Genomic DNA, 26,681 nt, shown 5'->3' on the forward strand with positions numbered 1-26,681 from the left:
ATCTTTTTTCCCTGACAGCTCGAGTCTTCAATCTATTCTCACTCTAACACAATCCCAGACCATAGCTTAAAGGAGGACCTCACCAGTCTCAGCTATGCGGGCTAAGCTCATTAAAAAGCCTGCATCAAACTCCCCGTTGATAAAACCTTGAAAGGGATAGGGGAAAGAAACTAATGAAAATACACCCTCAAGAAACACATTTTTAGATTACATTGAAATAAGTGGCTACGCTCTTCTTTGAAGCGGACTTGCCCTGGTTATTCTCTGAAGACAAACAAAATTAAGGAATGCAGTAAAAGGTGTGGAAGAAAGTAGGATCAAAATTCGATGACATCAGACAATTCTTTATCTGCTGTGGAGGTGACAACTTGTAAAGATACCTTGGTGACAAAGTCACAGAAAATTGGAGTTTATACTTACAGCGGCCTGGTTGAATGAAAGATTTTGTCTTGAAATACCCAGTTTAAAAAGAAAAAAAGGAAGCAGAGCATAGAAGGAAAATATGCAACACAAATAGAAATTACAATTAACATCGTAGAGGAACACTGCACTAATGACTAAATCCCACAGCATTAAAGAAGTCAACCTGTTATTCAACTTGCCTGCTCAAACTCTTCCATGTCCACCTCACCGTCACCATTCAGGTCAAACATCTTAAAGGCGATTTCAAAATTCCTCTGGGGAGCTACGTAAAAAAAATCACAATAAAAAACAAAGACTGGTTAACAAAGATACAAAAGCTCAATAAAAAAGACACAAGTTCAGAATTACTTTATCCAAAAGCAATTTTCCATAATTCTTGCAATTTTAAGAACAAAATGCAACTCTTGGGAACCTCTAGCTATGAGCTTCACGGTGCTCCTTTTACCAAAGGTCTAGGCAAGGACGTTGGGAGGAGAAGATGTTTCTTGAACAAAGTTGATTCCATTTACAGCACAAAAGCAAGACACCAGCTGGTATTTCTAATGACAATCAAGAAAAAACAATGCTGCAGCAAGATCTTCAGCCTGCTCCACGCAGTTTAACACCAGTTTGGCCAGAGGACATTCCTCCGGGGCTGCCAAGCACTCTCTGTGCTTGGGAAGGAGCTTGGAGAGGTGAGAAACAGATACGGACTTCGGGTAATTCTCTTCCAGACTCAGCTCGTCTCACTGTGCAAATTTAAGCAAATCATTACCAACTCTGTCTCAGTCCAGTTATGACACTGAGATAACTCACGAGCTGGAGCTCACCAGCTGAGATGCACCTGAGACAGCCCGGTACCTTATATTTCATTGCATTTAGTCTACGTAGTCACGGTTTATTTAGCCAGAACTCTGCAAAAGCATCACTTCACAGCCACCCATCACAGCAAAAGTACCCTCTTTCCCCTGCATCCCACCAAACAATTTCAGTACATTTCCATTTTGGGCGCTCTAACCCATCACCATTTAAAGCTACAACATAGTGCCATAATTTTTTTTTTTCCAAATTAAGCTAATATATGAGAATTTATCTTGCTCTGCTACTTTCAAATACATACCACCTACAGGAATTTTGGTGTTTGCTGGGATTTCTAGGGAATCCTCTAGGCTATAACTAGTGCTTAGGGTGTGATCAATTAAAATGTTCAATTAAAACTCAGCCCCTTTTTTGTTTTGTTCTGAAGATGGCTCTTCCCCACCCAAATCTGGCAGGAGGCTGTAGATCACTGGTGAGGCTCACCCTTCTTTAATCTCATCTGCTGCAATCAACTTCTAATATTTCTTGCAGATGCTCAAAAAGTAATGGGTTTCTCCAACCCGTGTTCTCCGTGAAGGCATATCCCGGATGGGGGTGGGAGGGGGAGCGCAAAGAGAAATCACTCAAACAGAAGGAAATTAATACGGAATTAACTGAACTGGATTATGTACATTAGTCAGAGCTTCAATTTAGGGCCAGGGGACTTTTACATTGTGTCTTCCCCTTGCTATAATAAACTGTAGCACTTTATCACTAAAAGATTCTGCAAATGTGTTAATGAGATCACTTTTTCCAATCGCTTTGTGCCTTAAACAGACGTATAACAACATTAAGCTCGATGGCAGGAACGGCCTGTCACTATCCGCCTGATATATACAGCACACGCAGTCCTGCCGTTATCATCACTGGATTCCCAACTCCCTCGTGCCAATTATTCAGGCTTTGAATTCCGAGCACGACGTGCATAAGCGATATCTCCTATAACAGCACGTGGTGGGTTATTTCATACACAGCCCTGCGGCAGAAGCCATGCCTCCACCTGGCTTCTCTGCCCTGCCTGCTGGGATTGGGAGAGCTTTGCTCTCTATCCCTCGTTATTCCAGCCTTAGCTGAGATGTGCTCATGTGGATCAGCCATCCCCAACACCAACTTCAGGATCTCTTCAATGATGCAATCTAATTAAAGGGGTCCTGCCCTTGGGTCACACCAACCCCCTGCAGCGCTCCAGGCAGAGTGGCTGGAGCTGCCTGGCAGAAAAGGACCTGGGGGTGTTGGTGGACTGTGGGCTGAACATGAGCCAGCAGTGTGCCCAGGTGGCCAAGAAGGCCAACAGCATCCTGGCCTGTATCAGGAACAGCGTGGGGAAGAGGACTTGGGAGGTGATCGTCCCCCTGTACTGGGCACTGGTGAGGCCCCACCTCGAGTGCTGTGTCCAGTTTTGGGCCCCTTCCCACAAAAAAGACATTGAGGGGTGGAGCGGGTCCAGAGAAGGGCAACGGAGCTGGTGAGGGGTCTGGAGAACAAGTCTTGTGAGGAGAGGCTGAGGAAGCTGGGGTGTTCAGCCTGGAGAAAAGGAGGTTGAGGGGAGACCTTCTCACTCTCTACAACTCCCTGAAAGGAGGCTGTAGCCAGGGGGGGTCGGTCTCTGCTCCCAAGTCACAGGCGATGGGACAAGAGGAAATGGCCTCAAGTTGTGCCATGGGAGGTTCAGATTGGATAGTAGGAAAAATGTTGACACTGAAAGGGTTCTTAATCATTGGAACAGGTTGCCCAGGGAAGGGGTTGAGGCCCCATCCCTGGAGGTATTTAAAAGCCGGGTTGACCTAGTGCTTAGAGACATGGTTCAGTGATGGTTTTTATCAGAGTTAGGTTGATGGTTGGACTAGATGATCTGAAAGGTCCCTTCCAACCTAGACAATTCTATGATTCTATGACTTATACAAAAAGCTTCCTTTGTATCCATCCATAATTTCCAATTATTACTTCCCCGTTTCCTTGACAGTAACAATATTAAACACCTTCCAACTTCCCTCTTAATATTTAAATAACACATCCAATTTTATTCACTTTAATTGCAAGTACTGCATGAAAGCCCGGACACAATTTCTTCTTCTTAGCCCAAAAATCTAGCACTGCATGGGAAGAGTTGTTTCCTCTTGAGGAAAAGGAGGAATACACAGAACTATAATCTAGTTACAAGATGCTAGAAAAAGAACAATTTACACATCTCATCTTCCTTCCCTGCCAGGGTACAACGATGTATATTCGGAGATTGGAAAATTTGTTAAAAATTGCCTTCCCCTCCCTCCCTACCCCCCTTTCTCTTTAAGGAAACATATAATACCATGTCCCATTTTTGCAGACAAAGGGTGAACAGAGAAAGCGAGGTATTTAACTTGCCCCTCACAAAGGCTGTTTCCTTCCTTTCCCTTCTCTAAATACATATTTTCAAGAGCAGCTCATCAAAGCCCCAGAGGACAACACCACTTGCAAAACTAAAATGAACAGTTCAGCATCAAAAATCTGCCAGGTCAGTATTTTCTAAGGACCGGGAAGGAAAGTGGCTTTAAATTGGCAAATTTAATTACTTCATTCCTTTAGCTAATATACGCAACGCAGCCCGATTCTTCCTCTGATCTGCATATCTACCTCCAATTACTTGTAACGGCACTTAAATTCAACAAACGTGAAACGGAGCCAGGGAAACCAGAGGGCAAAGACAATTAGCTCATCCTGCTTCTGCTCAAGAAGAAATGTTCATTAAGATGTATGTCTCTGATCTCTGGCAGCCTGAATTTATTGGTCCCGAGTGAGATGATTTCTGCCTCTCCTCTCGGGCATGATGTTTCTGACCAGGATTTATTGGGGAAGTGTCATTCCGATGGCAGCTAACCCCCCCCTGCCTTGCCCACCCTGCCCCATTACTCATGGTTACATCAGCCTGTACAACCTCCATTTCTCTTCTTCCTCTTCTACTTACATCTTGCAGAAACTTGCAGACCATAAAAGCAGCACATACTGCTTTGCCGAGCTAAACTTAGCCCTTTTTTGCCCCCCTCTTTTATCCTGATCCCCAGTTTTATCATTCTCACCTGCAGCTTCTCTAAATTTCCCACCTGCCTCCTTAATTAAGATGCCTCAAAACGAACACAATATTCCTCCTGCAATGGTTATCGAAACCATTTAAAGGACTGGTTTGCTTTTCATACGGCGCAATGCCTGCCTTTAGGGGCAGGGAAGGGAAAAAGAAGGGAAAACCACTTCTGGATTTCCCCAAGTGCTGAGCTGCATTTCCAGCTCACTCTGATTTTGCGAGCTATCTCCTCACCATCCTTTCTGACATTTATTCCGAATCAGGATTCTTTCATTGCAGCTAATTTCCCTTGGGCAATGAGTCAGGAACTGGTGAGAGCAGCTGCAGTTTCTTTTCTATAGCTTTATTTCTAGTCTTTAGGTGTTCAGGGGGATACAACAGCTTCCTAATTGATTCCTCCAAATCATTAACACAAATGAAAACACTGTACTGGAGCCCACACCAATTCCGGTTCATAAGTAACTTATTCCCTGCTTTGAGATATATGCAAATATATCTAGAAAGATCAGGTTGAAATTTTTCTGTAGATCCACAGCTCCACCACACACCAAGTTGCTTTTTCAACTAACCTGGGAGTTTGTGCAAAGGGCAATTAACGTTTAGCTTGACTTGTTTGTTCAAATCAAGTATTTGGGAACAGAAAGGCAGTAAGAAAACCAAAAGCCATAGGCAGTAGCCTCACAAAGATGAGCAACCTCCACCAGAGGAAGAGATGACAAGCAGCAGCACTGACCACACTGAAAAACCCACCCTCTCCATCAGTATCAAGCCCCAGGGAACCTCTGAGGCATTAGATGGGTTGAGCAGGCATCTTTAAGCCAATTATGCATTTTTTAACTATTTTGAATTATTCAATGGACCAATTTGCTGCACTCAATTGCTCTTTATTGCCATTTACTCTCACCAGAAGCAATGCATTCTGAAAGACAATAAATGCTCACTGATGAGAGAGGCCACACTTTACCATTTTTGCACTCATTTGATCTTCTCTTTTCCCCCACGCTCAATGCTCCGCGCTTGGAGACACCTCTCAACAAGTCTTCCCCCTCCGACTCCTGTTGCAACTCATGCAGCCACAAAAATTAAGCGTCTGTAGAGCATCCACCTCAAGCAGCAGTACCGCATTTCAGGGAAACTATTTTGAACAGACTTTTGGAAAATAAGCATTGCTCTCCTCAGATGTAGTTGAAAATTTCTTCGTCTGAATTTGAACACAAAGCAGTTCAGGACTTCAATATCCACCCGAAGCCCAGGAATTCCCCAAGTAACTTCAGCGCGGCACAAAAGATCAAGAATTCAGCTGGGGAGTTACCTTAAGAAAAATTAGTCATTAAGAATTAAATATCCTATGATTGCTTCTTCCCCATCTATCCCAAAATTAAGAAAGATATATGCACAAAGGCAATAGTACCCTGAAGCTAAAAAAAAATATCATTTTATAATCCATGCAAAACTAACATGGTGCTCCTAAGGAAGAGACAGATCTTCATCTAAAGAGATGGCTCTTCCAGCCTTGCAGCTTTAATATTTTTTCTTTTCCTTTTTTTTTAGGCCACAACATTAAAAAAAGCTTACCTTATTCCTCCAGCCAAAGATTAATCAAGACTTTTTTCACCACCACCACCACCCCCTTTAAGTTACATGAATCAGCACGGTCATTATTCCATCTGACTCCGCAGAGCAGTATTTTAGCTGAGAAATTTTTCTGGATGTGTTTGAATTGGAACGTTTCTGTCTGAAGGGAAGAATCAGGGTCATAGACGATCTCACCTTTACAAGACCACAGCCAGCAGCCCAGCACTGGTACCTAGTTCATTATCAGTGACTGCAGCAGTAATAGGGAAGAGTTAGATGATGCACCTTCACGTAACGCATCTCCAAATGCTGTAGTATTCTTTTGAGAATAGAGTTACAGCCTTATGGGGAAGCAACTATTCATAGAATATAGGTATCTGAGCCCCAGCTGCAATAAATATGGGGAAACAAAACCCAAACATTAACATGTCCTAATGTTGCAAATATTTTCCCTTCAAATTATTCAACTATTTCAGAAAACAAATCCAAATGCACCAACTCTTTTTTTTTTTTTTTTAATGTTAATCAACCCAGACATGTAAATAACAGGCAGCTAAAATAACCCAGCCCACAGCGTGGAGACTGAGCTACAATATCATCAGTTCTAACAGTAAAATCTCTTTAAATAACTAAGGGTTACTTCTTATAACAAGGAAGAATCAGAATTACCTCTGAATTAATACAAACACATCACTTTAAAACCTAAGTACACAAATCCCACTAAAATACAGACTGAGTCTAACAGCCAGAAAATCAAGTTTTCATTTGATTTTCAAATTCCAGTTAAAAACTAAAATATAGCACCGCTTTCACAAGTGGAAACCAGGTGTTTCACACCTGGTAGAATTACACCCAATTTCTATTACCGGCACATGTGTGGAGTAGGCATTCAAGCCCTAGTTGCTCCAAGGCTGCTGAGCTGCACATGCCCACGTTGCTACCAGAGACAGTGAGAGACGCCCAACAGACAGCAATGAAGGGGTTAACTAGTACAGTTGACAGGTAAAATCCCAAATAAACCATCTCCTTGTACAGAAACACACAGATAAGGAACCTGGACAGGCTTGAGAGGTGGGCCCGTGCAAACCTCATGAAGTTCAAGCAAGCCAAGTGCAGGGTCCTGCACCTGAGATGTAGCAATCCCAGGCACAAATACAGGTTGGGTGGAGAACAGCTGGAGAGCAGCCCTCAGGAGAAGGACTTGGGAGTGCTGATGGATAGGAAGCTCAACACGAGCCAGCAGTGTGCACTGGCAGCCCAGAAAGCCAACCACATCGTGGGCTGCATCAAAAGAAGCGTGGCTAGTAGGTTGCTGCCTCTGCTCTGCTCTGGTGAGACCCCACCTGGAGTACTGTGTCCAGCTCTGGAGTCCTCAACACAGGAAAGACATGGACCTGTTGGAACGGTTCCAGTGGAGGGCCACGAAAATGATCAAAGGGCTGGAGCACCTCTGCTATGAAGACAGGCTGAGAGAGTTGGGATTGTTCAGCCTGGAGAAGAGAAGGCTCTGGGGAGACCTTATAACAGCCTTCCAGTACCTAAAGGGGCTACAAGAGAGATGGGGAGGGACTCTTTAGCAGGGCAGTGGAGCGACAGGACAAGGGGGAATGGTTTCAAACTGAAAGAGGGGAGATTTAAATTAGATAGTAGAAAGAAATTCTTTACTATGTGAGACCCTGGCCCAGGTTGCCCAGAGAAGCTGTGGCTGCCCCATCCCTGGAGGGGTTCAAGGCCAGGCTGGATGGAGCTTTGAGCAACCTGCTCTGGTGGGAGGTGCCCCTGCCCAGGGCAGGGGGGTTGGAACTTGATGATCTTTAAGGTCCCTTCCAAGTCTAACCATTCTACGATTCTATAAGGAACAGCTAAAGGATCTGGCACATGAACAGATGCTCTGATCCAGCCTTTGGAAAGCTGTGCCATGACAGTGGGTACCTCCAGATACAGAAATTCACGCCAAGCACGCAGTATGCTTTTCCTTGCAGTAATGTCCCAGATAATGCCATTTTTAATCTTTCTTCTATTTAATCAATTAAAAAGAAAAAAAAATAAAGAAAAAATGTTATTGCTGTTTCACTTCTGTTTTGCTGCGAACCAAAGAGACCGTGTCATTTTGACACCACATTCCGTATTTTGGTTTTAACGCCAATGACAAACGTAGGCCTCAGTTTCAGGGACTTGAGAGAATGTGACAGCGCCTCAGCTGGAGTACAAGGCTTACCTTTCAACAGCTTCTCATCTTTTACCACATGACTCACAAAGCATTTCTGGAAATCAAGATTCCCTCTTAAATGTCTCTCCAAAATAAGGACCTGGAAACAAACTGTGGAAATGGGAGCTCCAGATGAAAGCTATTAGAAGCTGTGCTTTCCAGGGAACCCCTGGACAAAGAGAACACCACAAACATCTGCAGGTTCTGGGACATTGCTATGAGACACAAAATTATTTTATTTCCTAATGGGTAAGTTTCTGGAACCTCTCAATCAGGCTAACAAGTGCTGCACGCACAGTAGTCCTTCCCTGCTGCAAATTTACTGTCCTCTGTGATACTGGAGGTTGGTGGAGATCCATCAGCCCATCACACCATGCAAATGCAAAGGATGGACAGATGAACAGAGAAAGACCAAGCGAAGACTGCAGGTGGAGAGGCTGGTAGAGCATCCCATGCCCTAATCTCAGTTTTCAAACCAGACAGGTCAAGCTCTGCTTGGGAAGATTCCAAACTGCCAATTGCGAGAAATCCATCCCATTTTTGTCCTTCGGCACAACTACCAGCCAACGACAGAAGCGGGATGCTGGGCCAGAAAGCCCTGAGTCTGACATGAAAGCAACCAGGCTTACATTCAGAAGTTGGGACATCCCTTGAGAGAGGATCTCTGTGCTGCTCAGATACACCTTGGAAATGCCACACAGCAGCGACTGGGCTGGCAGAAAGGTACTGAAGGCATCCCTGCACCATATAGCATGGATGAGATGGACCCATATAGGTAAACAGAGGGTCTTGAAAGCTTAGATTAAAGATACAATTAACGCAAACAGGACTACAAACAAAAATATTCCTATTAACTAAGTGCCACAGGGCTCGTTTCTATAACAAAAGGAGATAGAAGGTTGCTTTGAAGCTTCCAAGCAACCTTCTATCTCCTTTTGTTGTAGAAATGAGCCCTGTGGCACTTAGTGATGCTTTGCAGGATTAAAACACCACTGGTAAGACAACAGATCACACTCATGGCAGGGAAGGAGGCTGAAGAGATTTCCATCAGCCAGCAATATGTATTTAAAACAGCCACAGTGCAAACAGGCCCTGGAGATCACATCATCTTGTGTGCAGCAGTGCGGGAGAACACACCGTGCCACCTCCATCACAGGAACGATAGCCAGCCAGAAAATCATTTCCAGAGTTAGATGGTTTGGGATTTATTTCCTACACAGGGGGGAAAAAAAAAAACAAAAACAAAAAAAGGTAAAAAGGTGAATCTATCCTAGGCAAGAGGCCTCTTGTGGGCCACTACCCACAGGCTGGCAGCTCTAGGAAGAACCCACAGAAGATGGGAGAAGGAGCTGCAAGTCTGCTACGAGAGCCCTGGCAAGAGAGTAATTACTTTGGCTTGAGCCAAAGTAATTTAACCCTCCATCCAGAAGTAAATCCAGACACAGCGACAGTCCAATTACAGAAACAACATCAACGTATTCTTTTAATGCCCAGGTCCCTTCAGTACCTGTTAATCAAGCAGGCATTAGCGCGTCTGGATGACGGACCACATTTGCTCTGAAACTGCAGTCGCTGATGATGGAAAAGCTCTTTCTCCCCTTCCTTCGCCTGCTCTGCAAGTCCAACAGCAAAATCCTCTTTGGTTAGGAAAGAGATGTCTTTGCTTTCCTATGACATTTGAAGGACTCGGGGGAAATCCCATTGGCATTTTGCTTATCCCATATTTTGCTCATCTTTCTACTTCTGCCCCAAAACACAGGGAGAGGATGAAGCAGCTAAAACTGTCGGGTATCCTCAAGGCCGCTGGGCTCTCCTTGCCTTTAATAGAAGGCTGACTTTCTGAAGCAGTTAAATGCTATTTTATTAGCTGTTTTAAAAATACATTTTCACAGAAACACAGCAACTGATGAGAACAGATAGTGCTAGAGCCGAGAAATTGCTTGTAAATAAAATATAGCGACAGACTTCGTTTTCTGTGCAATATGCACATAGCTCTCTGCAAGCAACACAGAGATGAAGCCTCCAGCCCTCTCTCCCCCTCTCCCTGCCCAGCAGCTGCCACACGGTTGGTGTTTCGAGAATACAACTGAAATATCTTTGCAGCTTCAACTGCAGTTTAAATTAAATTAAATGCTTTGGGAAAGCCCTCCCAAAGCCTTCTGGTGCTTTGGGTAGAGCCAGGGAGGTGGGCAGGAGCCATCTCAGTAGACTTACTGGGCATGACCCTCCTGGGGAGCTGAGCAGCACGAAAGCCCACTGGGTTTCTTCTTTTCAGAGGCTATCATTGATCAGGTTTGAGTTCAATAAGCCAAAGTAGACTATGATTGATCTCTTCTCATCACTTCTGAGCACCGCCAAGGAATGCCTCTTCCTCCTGCCTCCCACCCTCAGAATCAATCTCACAATCCCCTTGGGATTATCCTACTTTAGTGCTCAATAACACCAACTTTCTCAATAATTAGTGGCTTTTAGCTATTTGATGTAATCCACAGCTCTCTTGTCCAGGTACATGCTTAATGGTCGGGTTATTTAAACGACACGGTGAGAAAAACAATATTGAGCTGTCAATTTTAAGTACTTTCTTCACCCTAATTTATTTATTTCCAAGGGAAAAAATATAATCGGGAACTACTAGATTCCTGGCAAGGTAACGTTCACTAGTAGGAGAGTAAACCAGTACGGCAGAAGTCAATTTTCTATCTAGCCACAGGGCAAGGTTTGTTTGGGAGTTTTATTTTTATAAAAACAAATGCTTTATAAATGAAACCGAAACTCTTCCTGTGGGGAATCACTGCTTCACAGTACCTCCAGAGACAGCCCTCCATCTTCAATGTCCATTTAGCAAACTCCCAAAATACCTAAAAAAACCAGAACACTTCCCCACCCCTCTTTTTTTTCCCCCTTCCCTCCTTTTTGGAAGGCTCCTGCCTTGCCCACCCCTCACATCATTCCTCAATGCACAAACCGCCCAATTTTCTCCCCTCTTGTTAACCTGATTCCCCAGTAACTGCAAACACTTTCAGAAGCCCAAGAACAAGAGGGGAAAAAAACCTGTCCCTCTTGCACAGCCCTCCAAAATAAGGCTTTCTGCTCCTCTAACACAAGGTGGTCCCTTATCTTTTATCCTCACAACAAAGAAATTAAACCAGAGCAAGAAAAAAATTTTATTACTGCTGAATGTTGAAGCACATGAAATTAATTCTGCGCCCTGCATACCTGATTAGGTTCATCACTGGCACAGCCATAAAGCCAAGGGCAGGAGTGTTTTCGAAGCCACATTCAGTAATGCGATACTATAGGTTTGCGAGTTTGTCCTCATCTGCGGAGACTCGGATTAAAAGCCCTTGCTACACAAGTGAAAATAACTTAGATAATTTAGGCACAGGCTAGACTAATGTAAGAAAGGAATGGCAAAAGTCTAAAGAGTTAGTTCTGAGATTCAGTCAAACAAAAAAGCAGGCTAAAATAATAAAAACAAATTCCCTGGATTGATGTATCTTTATCTCTCAGTGTTTGTTTTCACAACCTGAAGGTCACATACACGTCTTCCCCCACCGCATCCATTTGACAACCAACAAGACCTTGAGCATTGCTTCTCCCCTGTAATAGATCCTCCGAAATGCCGTGGCTCAGTGATCGAAGAGCTGCCTCTTTCATTTGTCCATGTTACAGCATGCAAGAACGGGGGGGGGAAAATAAAGCACGTGTTGCTTTTATAAAACATCAGTGTATTATTACCCAGCCAACTACCTGGCCAGCACAGAGCAGGTAGCAATGGGGGTCTACAGTAAACTGGGAAGCGTCCTGTAATCACATCATCCTGAAACAGATATTTAAAAGAGCAGATGGCCAAGTTTTCTCTCTTTTTTTTTTTTTTTTTTTTTAAAGTCTGAAAAGAAAACGTCTCAAGTTCATTTGGACAGTAACATATTACTGATGACCCCATATTTTCTAATGGGGCTGAAAAAATATCTGGAATTTCTGTTGACTTTTCTGTTTGCGATGCAGCACCTTCCAAGCAGCTACAGAAGCTCTGGAAATGACGGTTTTTGAGCTTGCTTTCTCCATGAAGAAAGTCTAGAAATGCTGTTTGACATTACCAAAGGCTTCAATTTCACTGTTTCTTGCCAACAAAGCAAACTCTTAAGTGCCAGCACTTCAAGTGCAGAAGACTTTGCTGGAAGAGATTAGCAGATCACAGAAATATCACAAATGCAAGTCAAGCGCAGCAGGGTGAAAAGACAGAAGGTATCTAATGATACTTGTTGAAATGTAAATGGCTTAACTTCTCTCCTCATTGGATTACATCACACAGAGGCCTGAGCTTACCCCAGTGAAAATACAGCTGGCAAAAAGCACGTTTGAACAGCCTTGTAACCAGTAAAGAGCTGGAAAGCAGAATTCATCCAAGCACAAGAATATCATATGAACACAACTCACCAACACACCTCTATCTACAGTTTTGAACAGCAGGTCAAATGACTCAAAAAAAAAAAAAAGTTTCACATTTTAAAATGAGAAATAAATATTCAGAAGTCATCAATCTGCTTATCTTTCTAAACCACTCGAAGCCAAGTCTAACCCGGACGAAGCAACAGCCATTATTCACTCAGCCTGAGTTTCAAGCCACCAAGAATTCCTTGTAGGGAAATCTATGTAGGCAACAATAGCAAACACACTGCTTGTAAACTTTCAGAATTTAAAAAAGCGGTAATTGCAGAGAAAAAAAAAACAACCAAACACTGTACTTACTGGAAAGGACCGTTGTGAGGAAGATGTAGTCGGAAAAAGAAATGAGTCCACATTCTCCAAGGGCATAAAATATGCTGTCTTCATCGGCAAACTTCTCCCGCTCCTGGGATAATTTCTATTTATTCATACGACCCACACCCCAAAAAGAGAAAATAAAGCAATCGATTAAATACGGAAGAGGAAAGGAAATTTATTTGTATCCTTATCACCAACAAGCCATTCCATGTATACACACCCCTACTATCTCTATTCATATTCAGTGGACCTTTTCCAGCCTTCAAATCCGTCAGAAATGCTCTGCAAAGATCAGTGCTCCCCTGTCTCAAATGAGGGATAAGGATTTGCACAGTATTAATGAGTTGGTTTAGCCTAGCTGAAATACAGATCAATAAAATTATGTCCATTTTGCTTAAAATTGTCTGAATCTGAGAGATGAGCATTACGAAAATCAGATTTTTTTTAAAAAAAATATAGGATTCAAAAGGGAAAATATTATATTTCACCAATAGTGTTTTAGTTATACTCTGTTGTAGCAGTAGCCAAGAAAGAATTATTTCACATGAATATAAAGTATCCTCAAAGTTAACAAAAATGTGTAGTTATTAGAAGCATAGGATTCTGGAGTGTGTTTAGCAAGCTCACTAGGAGGACCGGGACTGATACCAATCTCAATCTCTCTCTCGCTCCAGTTCTTTTTCGACATCTTGTTTTAATAGAAAATACTACACGTATTTTATCAGCTCCTATCCCTTACTAAGCTAAAAATCTGAGCCCCTTTGATCCGCAGAACCTTCAAAGACTGAAAAGGATCCGTAAAACTGTTAGGAAATCCACACCGGTGACCCATTTTAAGAACACAGCAGGAGGAGGCACACGCATACACCAAGGAAAATGAAATTAATATAAAGGAGAATAGGCGTGGATGAGGTTATTCCACAGAAACCAGGTCATGCAAGCACAGAAGCATGGTGAAGGCAAGGCTGAATTTAGGAACGGTTTTAGAAAAAAACAAACAAACAAACAAACAAACAAAAAAAACCACTGACAAACACCACCACACGAGGGTCCAGCTACACAACTGTCCCCCCTGTTACCTCTGTCTAGCGGAGATCCCATCATATACAAGACAAAGGAAAGAAAACTGGTTAACCGACAATAAAATAAGCAGGCAAAACATAACATCAAGTTGAACGGTTAGACTTGCAAAGAGCAAGAAAGTTTTGAAGCAACCAAGCGGTTGCTTTGACTGGGCGCTGCTAAGAAGCCTAAGTAGATATCCCAGCAAGAGTTAGCACGTAGCCTCTCCGGGTGAGACCCATGGTCTGCAGCTGATGTCTCTCATCCACCTCAGGTTTTATTTGGAGAGAACTCACCATTATATTGGACTGCAGAGTGGGGATGAGCTCAGCTAATAATTTAGATGAAAATTTAACCCGTATCTGGCTCGGAAACCACAAGAAAAGAGACAAAAATAATCATATAGAGCACAAAAAAAAAATAAAATACAGTTTTCAGGGGAAAAAAGTTCACCTCTATTGATCAAATAAAACTCTTCGCAGTAGCTCTGTCCTTACCATCTGGAGAACATCAGGAATTTAATAAGAGGCGAATCACTAACAGCAGACAACATGCTAATGGCATTCATTTCATGCAAGATAACTGTTATTTGTGCTTACGGGATACCAGGTTGAAGTATCATTACTGAAAAAAAAATGTTTTTGCTTCCTTTCCCATCGAGATGGATCTGAAGCAAAGTTACACTGATGCTTATGTTGAGGACAAATAAACAAGGTCTGGTTTTCCTTTAAACTGAAGGGAGGATTTGTGAAGAAAGCAGTTTTCTGCGATTGCTGCCAGCGGTGCTGCCAGCAGAATCTCCCCTGCTCGTGTGATTTATTGCCTCTTCCTCCGATTGCCCATCTTCAGCAGCGTTTACCATAAACTAGCTATTAGCATCCTACTTCAGCTGCTCAAAGGAGCCCATGAAAAAGTTCCAGAGGTTGGTTTATTAATTTTTATGGGTTTCTTTTCTGCACTTAAAATTCATAGTTGGCATCAAACAGCTCAAAATATTCCTCATAAGCTCAAAACCACATCCATAGACTAACAATAAAAAAAAAAAAAAAAAAAAGAGATATTGAGTTGCTCTCTGAAATACAAAGGTGTAGACAGACAGGAGGGAGAAGCGTTTACCCATTTGCACCTTTCTTTGAGCAAACAAAGTAAAATTAGTTATTTATTTATTTTAAATAAGCATCTACTCGTCAGAAACCTGGGGATGGGGAGCACACACTGTGACTATGGTGCTCAGCCTGCCTGCAGCTCACGGGAAAGGGAATTTCTCCTGCTGATCTAAATAGGAGAAAATAACAAACTGACCTGATCAATAAGATTTTCAAGCTCCCAGTGCTAGGAGGACAGAAGTTTAAAAAAAAAAAATCACAACTCTCCCACTTACTTTACGCTGGTTCACTGAGAAGCTGCACATTTGTTTGCTTTCTACAACATACACGGGAAGCTGGCCCCACTACAGGAGAGGCTCAAAGCATCCTTTTCAGGGGTCGTTCCCTGCCATTAAACATTGTATTCTACAGAATTATATTATAATCTCCAGGAAAAAATAAAATAAATTAAATCAATCTGCCTACTTTACAAAGCACAATGAGGACTGTTGCCATCCCTCAAAGCACAAGGTGGAGAAATCCAAAAGGAGTCCCTAAAAATCGCTGTCTATAGACCTTGAGCTTCTTTTCTACATCCTACTTTCCTTTCAGCATACTCTGCCATCCTTTCAGAAAGGTAATGCATGGGATCAGAAAACGTCGGGAAAAATCCCTTTCCAAGCCTCCATCCTCTTTTAGAGACATGTCCTCTTCACACATTAGTTACCCACACACTTTCAGGCCAACTTTCACATTTCACACCCTTTTGTACCCGAGCACGAGCTAATTCTCAAAGTGCTCAGTTAAAACAGTCAGAAGTCTTCCATTTAAGAATTTTTTTCTACGTAAAATCCAGTCCCCAAACCACAGTAATTAATATCATTCAGCACGCCCCAAACCATTCAACACCGAGCATTCACGAGTGAGCAAGCCACGTGAAACAGTCTACAAGTACAATGTGTTTTTTAAAAATCAAGCAGTAGATTCATATGAACCAAGCACACAAACAAGCAAACATCCAAATCAACACGTAAAAAGAAATCCAAATGTACCGCTGCTTTCAGCACAAGCATGGCTATGTAATTTCAGTGAAAAGCTGCCAATCCAGTCTCGGTGGAATAAAACTTTTTACAGGCATTCAGGCAGATTATCTTATAACACCAGACATCGACAACAAGTGGAAAAAATAAATAACGTAATCGCATTTCAAAATACAAAGCTTGGCTGCTCCGAGCCCAACAAACAGCACCAGGACGTGGGTTAAACACATCGATAACAGTGACCAACCTCCTCGAAACCCGTGTGCTGTAGAAAACCAAGTTGCGTGCCCTATGACTTGCATTACGGGCTGGATGCAAACAAGGAAAGCACCCAAAGGTATATGGCAAACTTCACATATTTTACCCCAAAACTGATCTACCGCTGCAGCCTCCCTTGAGCCAAGTACACGGTACAGCTCCCCAGTAACAAAGCATTTGAAGGGAAAAAACCCTACTGATTCCTTCCATTCCTTACCAAATATTACCTTTATTTTGGATTTTAAAATTGTTTTCCCAGGACTGAGTGCAGAGTGAAATATGTTAATACTTATTCATGCAAATCAGATAAAAAAATGTGTTTCTGCAAATTAAGGGATGCCTTCTCTGCAAAAGCAGAGACTGACACAAGGTGCAGTGCTGGTGTTTGCTCTGCATTCCTAACGCACATTTAGAAAAGCCTTATCAGCTGAATCCTTGCAGCTCCGCTTCATTTTGCATTTCAGGAACTACGTAACAAGCAGCATTTTAATTTGCCGCCCTGGGAAGAACACATTCTTGTTAAGTCACTTCGAGTTGACAGTTTGTGTTTTTCAATCTGGAGGAGAAAACACATTTTCGGCACATTTATTCGTTTAACTTATGTTTCAACATCACCTTTGTACTTATATGGAATTTATCAGCCTTTTGTGGCCACTCGACAGTGACTTACGCCTTCCGAAATGACAACAAAATAAATGCATGCAAGATAACGAGTATTTCTCCAGAACCAGAAAGTAATTTTGTAAATTAGTGAGGAATTTTAGACGAAGCATAACCGTCTTTTATTGACAAATGTCATCATACTCAGTTGGTTTCTTTTTAAAAGAAATACTTTAAGGTTACCAATATCGTGTAAGCAAATAAAAAAACCACGAATGTTTTGGTGAAGTCACCTTGCTGCAAAGCAATTCTCTTTCAGTCCCAACTGACCACCTTCAGTTATGCAAACCATTTAGAAGACATCTGTTAACATATTTCTCTTACGGTTAGCTGTAGGCATAGAGGACACTAAGTTAAAATGCTGTATGTTCAGTGTTAAAAAGAAATATTCTCTTTTCCCCAGTAGGAGTGTTCAAAAAAAAAAAAAAAGTATCTGTGTTACAAGTTGGCCTAATAGAGACAGTTTCTTTCCTTGTTTCAGAGTTTTCTGGCTTTATAAGGTAAAGATGACCTTCCATATTATTGCAATTTTGGGATGTGTGTCTCTTTACAAATTAAATCCCTCTAACAAGAGGAAAAGAGCCCCACATTAGTACTTGTGCACGTAACATTAAGCAGGACACAAAGACATGATGCACTATTAGTCCTGCTCGCACATGGCTTGATACCTTGGGCTTAAATCAGTAGATAGCACCCCTATAAATAAAAAAATTATCAGGGGAATCCCTCTAAGGATGAGAAAACAAATATTTCATAAAATTTATTGGACAATCCATTTAATTAATGTATTTTAAACACTCTTTAGTACCTACCAAGCGTATTGTTTGACATATTTAAAAAAATCTTAGCTAGCACGTGCCAGCTCGTTAGCGCTACACAAGATGTAAATGTGCAGCGATGCTGCTCCTATTTGCCTGGTCCAGCAGAGCCTGCAGGAGAGCATCGTGCTGGCACGGACTCCTACAGCGCCTTCCCAAGCAGGACTGTTTAAAATCTGGGGAAATACATATATCGACATGGTCACTAATGCGTTTCCAGCAGATGCTCTGTATTAGTCTATCACACAAGGCAGATAAGGGAAAACCTTTAAGAAACGCCAGTTTTAGCAATGCAGCCCCCTATGGTAACTAAAAATATTAACATTTGAACTCTGCATCAAAACGCTGAACTGGAGGCTCTGAAATGAGGGAGATTTTTAATTTTAGTCTCATCTTTTTGAAGACACAAACTTTAAGGAACCAAAGCCATATATTTAAGAGTTTTCATGACAACTCACATTGGCACCTCACTACCTACATTAAGAAAACTGAAATAAAGAAATAGAAAGGTTTTCAGAATCAGATTGGAAAATTAAGCCTTTCAGCTCACATGTTCACAGCCCTTTAGGGAAAAAGAGGTAGGGGAGGTCCCTCTGGGCTATGAAACAAGGACAAAAAAAAAAGGACTTGGGGTAGAATTGAGGAATGTAGAGTTTTTAAAGCTAGCTTTATAACGTGGATGCAAAATAGGTAATTTTAGATGCACCGCCTAGGAATTTTTTTTATATCACTTTTTATATATCACTAAGAAAGAAAAAAACGTTTACGGTTGTGATAGAAACAGCACAGGGCCTTTCTGAAGCTCATAAACCTCTTTTTGCAGTGGAAACATTCACAGTATCATTCCTAGTTGCTCTAGATAATTTACTATGAAGTCTACATACTAACACAGGCAAATGCTAACATTCTGCATGGCACATCGTGGTGGGTGAGTGTTAGCACAGGAAAACACTTAAAATCTACTGTTGGCAGACAAACACTGCAGTTTAGGACCTTTCAAGAGAATATCTTAATTAAGAGTTTAAAACCTCTGATTTGGGGCTTATATATCTGTATACATACATGGGGGAGAAAAATACAGAGCTGGACACGGATGAAGTTGTTCTGCATACTTACTCCCTCTGAATTTGAATTTGGACACATACAGAGAATCAAAAATTAGGCAGCATTTATTACTACAGGTGGTCTCCTGAGACTGGAAAGAGAAACCTGCATTCCTTCCTTCCAGCAAGGCTGTAAATATTCATCACCTTTAAAACAAACAGCACCTGAAACGCAAGGCCAGCATTCTGTACGACCAAGAAAAATAATGACACAGACTTTCCCCGACCCTTCGCAGGCAGCAGACCCACTCATGCAAGGGAGAAAACCCTGCTGGAAAAGCAAATAGGAAATGCCTCAGAAAAGGGACAGTCTACACTTCTGCTCCCCTCCGCTGTGCTCAGTCCTCCGCAGGGTAATGAAATCACAATCCGTAGGACCACAGCGGCGTTCGTCATGGAAATTTGATGTGGGAGGATTAAAATTAGGCCCTTGATGTCCCAAATCAGGCTTCTAAAATGAGTTGACTTTTGACACCTTTGAATTTAAATGGCTGTTTGAGTCTCCCGATGGAAATCGGGATACAGCTTTCCCTCGACTCAGCCTGCATTACCAAGACGAACTCATTATGTTGATAATGCACGCTGCTTGTTTCCTCAGATAAAAATTCCAGTGTGAAAGTACACAAGGAAAATAATAATTCTGTACAGAAAGCAAGTATTAAAGATTGGCTCAGATGATGAGGTTGGGGCCATACACTTGGCACTAATCACCCACTAAATGAGAAGGAGGTTTGGGGAAAAACCACATGTAACCATGTAATTAGAGATTGTCATCACGATTGGAAATGGTTACAGAACTGAATTAAGATACAACTAAAAATCTTGCCATTCCCTTCCACTCTCTCTCATTCCTCCTTTCTTCTTTACCTGCTTCTTCCATCCACACCTCCCCTCCTCCTGTAGTCAATAAGGTCAAGCATCTCCTAAAACATTCCCTCCCACCCTGCTCTATCCATCCTCCTTCCCTCTCCCCTTCTCCCTACTAATTCTGTGTTACCCAGGGACAGAGTTTTCAGAGCTGAGTTTTGTATCCCTTAAGTATTAAGCATTAATCTAATGCCAGCAAAACTATAAAAGAAATTAAAGCCAAAAATGATGCCATAAATAACTTTCCGATTAAAAGACTGCATATACCCACTAAGGACACTTTGTCACCAAGCTGTTTATTTTCCGCTAACTTTCCCTGTGGATTTCCTTAACATCACAAAGCTATAGGGCAAACAAAACATTTAGAGTACATTTCCCTCTCTACTTACTAATACTGAATCACCTTCCCTCTGCTTCGTAGTTCCCTTTCCTAGAAACCATCTTATGACCTATCAGCATCTAACCACCTTCTTTCTAAAAATATTCTTTAATACAGTTCACCCTACGTGGTTCTGTAACTTGAAAAACTCGAAGTTTGCAAAAATATCCTCCCCCAAACTAACACACATTCAAATACATGATGTTTCCCCACAGCATTTGGCCAGAGAGACGCCCGTCCTTTCTCACAGAGTAAAACTAACTTCATGGCCTTGAGCAGAAAATGCCATTTTCTGCCAGAGCCAGCTCTATCGCAGTCTCATCAAGCTGCAAAAGAAGTCAGAAGCCTCAAAAGACTCTGTGAAAACAGGAGGACAGGGAGATAGACATTTGAGCTTTGCTCAGAGATGTTCCCTTAATAAAGCCATGTATTAACGGTTACCCTGAGGACTGTACTCTTAACATGCCAAATTTGAGTATTTTAAAACAAATCCTTTAGGTTGAGGATCAAGGAAAGGATTCAGGATTATTTACTAGAAGAGGAGGGGGAAAGGGTGAGCATACACTGTCCCTTTTACATGAAAAGTGCGTATCATGAGGTCTGAAGCACAAACTCATCAAAGCACATGCTGCCTGCTTTGTACCTGCCAGAAATCCTGGTGGAAGGGGAGAGGGTTAAAAAAGGGAAGAAAACGAGGGAATGCTTGGTTACACCAAAGAACCAAACCACAGTTAGAATAATGACACAGGTATCAGAGATATTAGTAGCTGGAAGAAACACCCGCCAGGTACCTAGAAACCAGAATCAAAGAGGACATACAGCAACCAGAGGAGTTTAGTAGTGCCTGCCAAACGAGCCCTGTGGAAACGAGCAACAGAATTAGTGATACAGAAAGATAACAGCAAATAGAGCTCTGCCAAAAAAGAAATACACGTCAAACGCTTGGTAGAGGAGGTAGGAAAGGACGAAGCATGTTCCGTACATGGACCGAAAGCAACGCACAGGGATGCCTGTGCGCCACGCATTTACCTCTGCTAGAAGCAATTAAATATTAAATTTGTTTTTATTAGAAAGAAGCTAGGAGAAGAATTTGCAGTTCAGTGTCCGCACAGGTCCTGGCAAACAGGAAAAAGCACTGAGGAAGCAGAGCCCTGGAAGAGGCTGCCCAGGGAGGTGGTGGAGTCTCCTTCTCTGGAGACGTTCAAAACCCGCCTGGACACGTTCCTGTGCAACCTGCTCTAGGAGGACTTCCTTTGGCAGGGGGGTTGGACTAGATGATCTCCAGAGGTTCGTTCCAACCCCATATCATTCTGTGATTCTGTGAATACCGAAGTATATTAGGAAAAATTTTGACACTGAAAGGGTTATTAAGCATTGGAATGGGCTGCCCAGGGAAGGGGTTGAGGCACCATCCCTGGAGGTATTTAAAAGATGGGTTGACATAGTGCTTAAAAACCATCACTAAACCATGCCTCTATCTGAGTTAGGTTGATGGTTGGACTAGATGATCTGAAAGGTCCCTTCCAACCTAGACAATTCTGTGATTCTAACTCAAACCTGTGAACCAAAGCAGATGGGAGGGCCAAGTTTGGCTGGCAGGAGAAAGCCAGCAAGCAAAGAAACCCCAAAATGCGGACAGTGGTGTCAGCAAAGAAAGTCAAGAAAAGAAAAATCATTTCACCTCAGCTCAGATTTGCTGACTGTCCGCAATAAACTGCATCTCTGCTTGCTTCCACAAAGGGTCGCAGGCAAGAATTATCTCCTGCCAGTTTGTTAGGATGCTTTTGGGGATGGCAGAGGAACTTGTGTATAGATAAGCCTAAGTTTATTACCTATGTAAGAAGATGCCTCCAGGTTATCATGTAAAAAAATACCTGCAGTAGGATCAGAAGCTGAAGGAATTTAAAGCAGGAAATCTGAAATTAGACAGAGATGTTCTACCCAGATTATGGACCAGGAGAGCCAAATGCTTCAAGGTATCTCCAAGCAAGCCATTACTCAGACACAACAGCTCAAACTGCTGACACTGGGGACTCATTTATTTCAAACGCTCTTACAACAGACATCGGTAGGACCTTGTACAGTTGGATTTAGAGGACTCCTCACCCGCTTTCATTGCATCTAAGCCAGAGAAAATACTGAGTATCCTTCTCAGCTAACAGGCTCAGTAAATCAACTGCACGTGCACTTTACACTGCTATCTACTGAATTGCAATAGCTCGCTTTTGTTAAGGTATCTAATTTAGAGTTGCATCCTTTTGAATTAAGGTTTCAGAGGATCCAGGAAAATCACAGGAGCTCAGAGCTCTGATCCAATGTTTGACCCCTGAATGACAGCAGGAGTTTGAGCTTGTCTCACTTGCTGCAAACCTTGGGTCTACGGCAGCTTACGCCGCTCTGGTGGAAGTCTCACGCTCCAGCCTTAGCTGGAGGACCCCAGAAATTCAGGCTAATACATAAAGGCTCCTTTTCCCACCCCTTCTTTCAAACCTGGCAGCAAGGTCCTTTAATCCACCAGAAAAAGACGGTCCATCTACCTCCAGTCCTTTCCATGGGGATCCTTCCCGAGTACAATTTTTCAGGCTCTTCTGCTCCTGGGATGCTTTTTAAATCACCTGGCAAGAAATCTTCCTCCTGAGCTGACTCCCAGCAACTCTTTTTTTAACAGACACACACATCCAGTTACAGGGCCTTGGCAGATAAGTGCAGTTTAAGCTAATCATTGTACTGGTCCGTGATACAAGCCTGCATTACACAGTGGAAGTGAATTTCAGACATTTTACTGGCCCTTACAGAAACCATCGGAAATATTTTCCTTTCCCTTTGTTTTGCTATTGCTCTACAGCATCCCCAAACATCTAGAGATGTAAACATAAATGCTGGCAGGAAATACTTAATTCATAAATTTAATTAGAGGGCATTGAAAGCCTCTATAATTACTTACTGCAGCAATGGTAGCAGGAGGGTAAGCTGTTGCTGGTAGCTCAAAGGTTTTTGCTCATTTTAAGCAGTAGCAAGAAATTTTCCCCACAGGAGAACAAAAAGAACAAGCCAAGTGTATTCGGATTAAACTAATAAGCCATCTAGGGTGTTTTCTTTTTTTCCTAAGCAGGCCAGAGGTCTCTTAAAAGCACTACATCTTACCTTCAGCGTGAGCACCCAACCGCACAAAGACAGCTCTACGCTGTGCACCCACCGCATCCGTTTCTCCCTCTGTTCCCACCTTTCCACCAGGCTGCCCTGCCAAAAGCTCAGCCGCGGGACGCCTGGGAGCGGAGCAGCCCTGGGCTGGCTTCACCAGAACAGGGTCCACACCAAAGGACCCAGGGGACGGGGCCTGATTTTGCTCTGAAGAGCGTGGATACGCAGCTCGCGCCTTAGAGAAACACCACTAACAGCCTTGCTTTCTTTTTTTTCCTTTGGGAGATTAAGCTTGTCAATCATTAACATATAAATCGAGTAAACAGGGCATGAAAAAAGAAAATTTTAAGCAAAGTCTGTATTACAATTTACGTAACATTAATGAAGCTTATGCCACGTTACATGTGCTAAGATATATACTATTTAGTGAGAGGTTATTCGTCACTGTCTTCTTGCTAAGCAAGATGCAAACAAAGTGATGAAATCCTACAATCCCTCAGTTGGAAAGCCTGAGGGATTGTGAGTCTTCACAGCAAGAACACCTCCACGTTGCTCTCCAAGCCACTCTTTCTTAAGCCCTAACGAGCATTAAGCAGCAGGGGACATCTTCAATTAAACAGGACTTCACTCCTCCTAACCAGAGGGATGCTTTTCAAGATGGTAGGATGAAAGAAGGGACACCGGGAGGTATTTCTCCCGCAGCACCGACAAGCAACAGTGCTTTGCAGATAGGTTCAAAAAAGCCTTTGCTTTCCCACAGCCCAAACCCTTTCCTTTCCTCCTCCCACAAAGGTGGAAAGGGACACAGTGGAAATGGAGCAGATGAACAGTCGTGGTCTGGACACCTTCACGCCACAGCACCCTGAGCTATGCATAAGTTGGGTGTCTTATTCTCACATCTGCCCTTTGTTCAGGCTCAATATCAACACTTTGAAACGTTTGCAGACCCACTAATTTTTTTTTTTCCACTCTGAATGAATAGTAATCAGTGCCTCTTTTCCTCTACTTTCCAGAGCTTGCTCCCCTGGGGGAGAAACCACCACAGTTAGACAAAAATGGAGCCAGGGAAAGAGTAGCCTCCCTACACACTCGGCCCAGCAGAAGGTCAAAGAAAAGTATGAGCTTATGTTGGCAAATAGATCTGACCAAGTGTTTTTGCTGGGTTAATGTCTCCAGGGTTTTTGGTCTCTCAATGAGTGAAGAAAAAGCATTTGGGCTCCAATTACAGGAGCATTGTTCCCGTTAATAAGGCAGTAACATTTACCTCCCTCTCCATCAACTCTATAAATTATCGCTAGGAAGAAGGAGGGGCAGGAAGAGGAAAAAAAAAAAAGTGGGTATTGTCTTCTCACCATAACATTCAATCACATGCACAGCAAGATACTTCAGAAACCTGACAGAATTACAATAGAGGCACATCACGAAGTCATTTGCAAGACCGGTGTCAATCACCGCACGGCAGTCAATTAGTTGTTGTGATGGTAGTTTCATGTAAAATTGGTTGTGTGAAAAGAGCAGCTCATACATCTGCTTACTAATGTTGTTGCTTTTAAATCTCAACCATACATGCTCAAGATTCACACCGATACTTTAAACATTGTCCTGTAATATGTAATTAAAATGCAACTGACTGCACAGCTGGTTCTATTCTTTCAACTGAATCTCCTTCTAAATTATTACTTGCATGCAACCCCGGGTATACATCTTTGCTTGGAACTAAAATTAGTTCTCTCTTCTGCTTTTTAGCCAGAATCTAGCCTGCAGATTGTCAGTACTTCTCAGTACCGCAGCTCACTTGTGTCTTACTGCTCACAAACTCCTCTCGCCTTTAATATGAAGAGGAAATTTCCACTGAACAGGCCTATTACTTTTTGAGCCTGTAACCACAAGTCTCATTACCTCTGCGCGATATAAGGATGCTCAGGGGAATGATGGACCTCTCGCCCTTCTGCTTGAGCTCATCAGCTCCACCAACACACAAAGAGAAAGTTGTCTCCAGGCAGAGGGTGCTTCGATAAGCCAAGAGGAATCCACAGCTGGAAACAGGCAAGGAGAAAGGGATGGGAAAGGGTTTTATCCCTCGGGTGCTACTATGCAAGTGAAACTTGAATAAGTAAGGTCAGTCAAGCACCAACTGGGTGCTGCAGAGCTGAGTAAAGACAGTGTTGATTTTTAAATGGAAACCACCTGGACATTACCAGTGCCCTACCAGCCACGGCCTATTTTAGCCAGTTCCAAGGTGTCTTTAAGCAGAGAGCCAAGCAAACAAGAACCTCTATTTCTTCATTTTCAACAGAGCAAACTGCTTCAAGGGTGTTACTAGACTGTGGGAAAAACGGGTCCAAGGAGAAGATAGCAATAAAGAGAAGTTGACTGCAGTACCCTAAGTCTGCTGCCTCGCTTTCAGACTATCCAAACCACAGCACGTAGACATCCAAGTGCGGCACCGATGTCCATAAGTTATATAAAAAGCAAATTTCACTCTGCTACAGGTCTGAGCGAAAGGCGGTTAGCGCATAAGGCAAAGGCTATCTCCACCCTTCAGCCAGTACAGATGTTCACCACGCTGAATGGCAAGATCCTAAGAGCGTGGAGGAGGATGCCCAATTAAGCACGGTACCTCAAACACCGACCGTGGGTTTTCAACACCCCTGTGCGGTGACCGTGTCCATCACATCCAAGCCTATGGGGCTTTCTCTGCTGACGGGCAGAGAAACAGAAAGCTGAGTTCAGGAAAGGGATTGCCTTTGGATCTTTTATCCAATGTGATAGGAACCAGCCATGGAGCGCTCAGGAACAGAGGAACGATTAGCAACAAATAGCCTGGGATTCAGCATTTTTTCCCCTACAAACAAATCTTGTTTATGAAAGGCCTAAGGGATGAGTGTGATAGCTTGACAAGATAAAATGATGAAAGTGAGAGGATGCAAAATAGACTGTCATAAACCAGAGGGAGAAGCATTTGATATTTTGCAAAGAATATATGTACCTTTTTCTGTTGTTGTTGAGGTTTTTGTGGTTTTTTTTTTTTTGAACCATGAAAAGCAGACATTGCGGTTGTGGCAGGGGGAGAAGAAAACAAGTGTTCACAACACGCTTCGTAGTTTTATGCATCAAAACTAACTGCCAAAATAGTACCTTCCAACTGTCTGTTTTCAAGGAAAAATCTCGCTCTGCTGCCTCGGTAACCAGAACGCTTGTACACTGCTGATGACAGGGACCCCAGGTATTTGATCACCTTCTGTCTTTACCTTTCCCTACTAGACACAAAACAAGACAGGGAACCGCACGTGTTCAATCCACGCTGTTTATATAAAGCTTTAAATGTGGGGTTTTTTTTCTTCCAGTGCCCAGGCTTTCTGGAAAAGCCTGACGCTATGTGTCAGGTATATCACTCAGCAA

The 26,681-nt window shown here is 42.7% G+C and overlaps 1 protein-coding gene across 2 annotated transcripts in view; it reads right to left on the minus strand.

Moving 5' to 3' along the window:
- The window catches only part of MICU1 (mitochondrial calcium uptake 1), a 117,864-nt gene that overhangs the window by 45,731 nt on the left and 45,452 nt on the right, over positions 1–26,681 (minus strand). The window contains exons 7-10 of one of the 2 annotated variants that reach the window (XM_074155242.1): positions 20,782–20,793; positions 13,946–13,951; positions 12,852–12,966; positions 603–685 (exon numbers count right to left, since the gene is read on the minus strand). In XM_074155242.1, the coding sequence (XP_074011343.1) occupies positions 603–685; positions 12,852–12,966; positions 13,946–13,951; positions 20,782–20,793 (216 nt within the window). The remainder of the gene's footprint in view (positions 1–602; positions 686–12,851; positions 12,967–13,945; positions 13,952–20,781; positions 20,794–26,681) is intronic. The other variant, XM_074155243.1, reaches the window with a different exon arrangement.

The sequence above is a fragment of the Numenius arquata genome, chromosome 10 (genome assembly GCF_964106895.1).
Source record: "Numenius arquata chromosome 10, bNumArq3.hap1.1, whole genome shotgun sequence".
Taxonomy (NCBI): Eukaryota; Metazoa; Chordata; class Aves; order Charadriiformes; family Scolopacidae; genus Numenius; species Numenius arquata.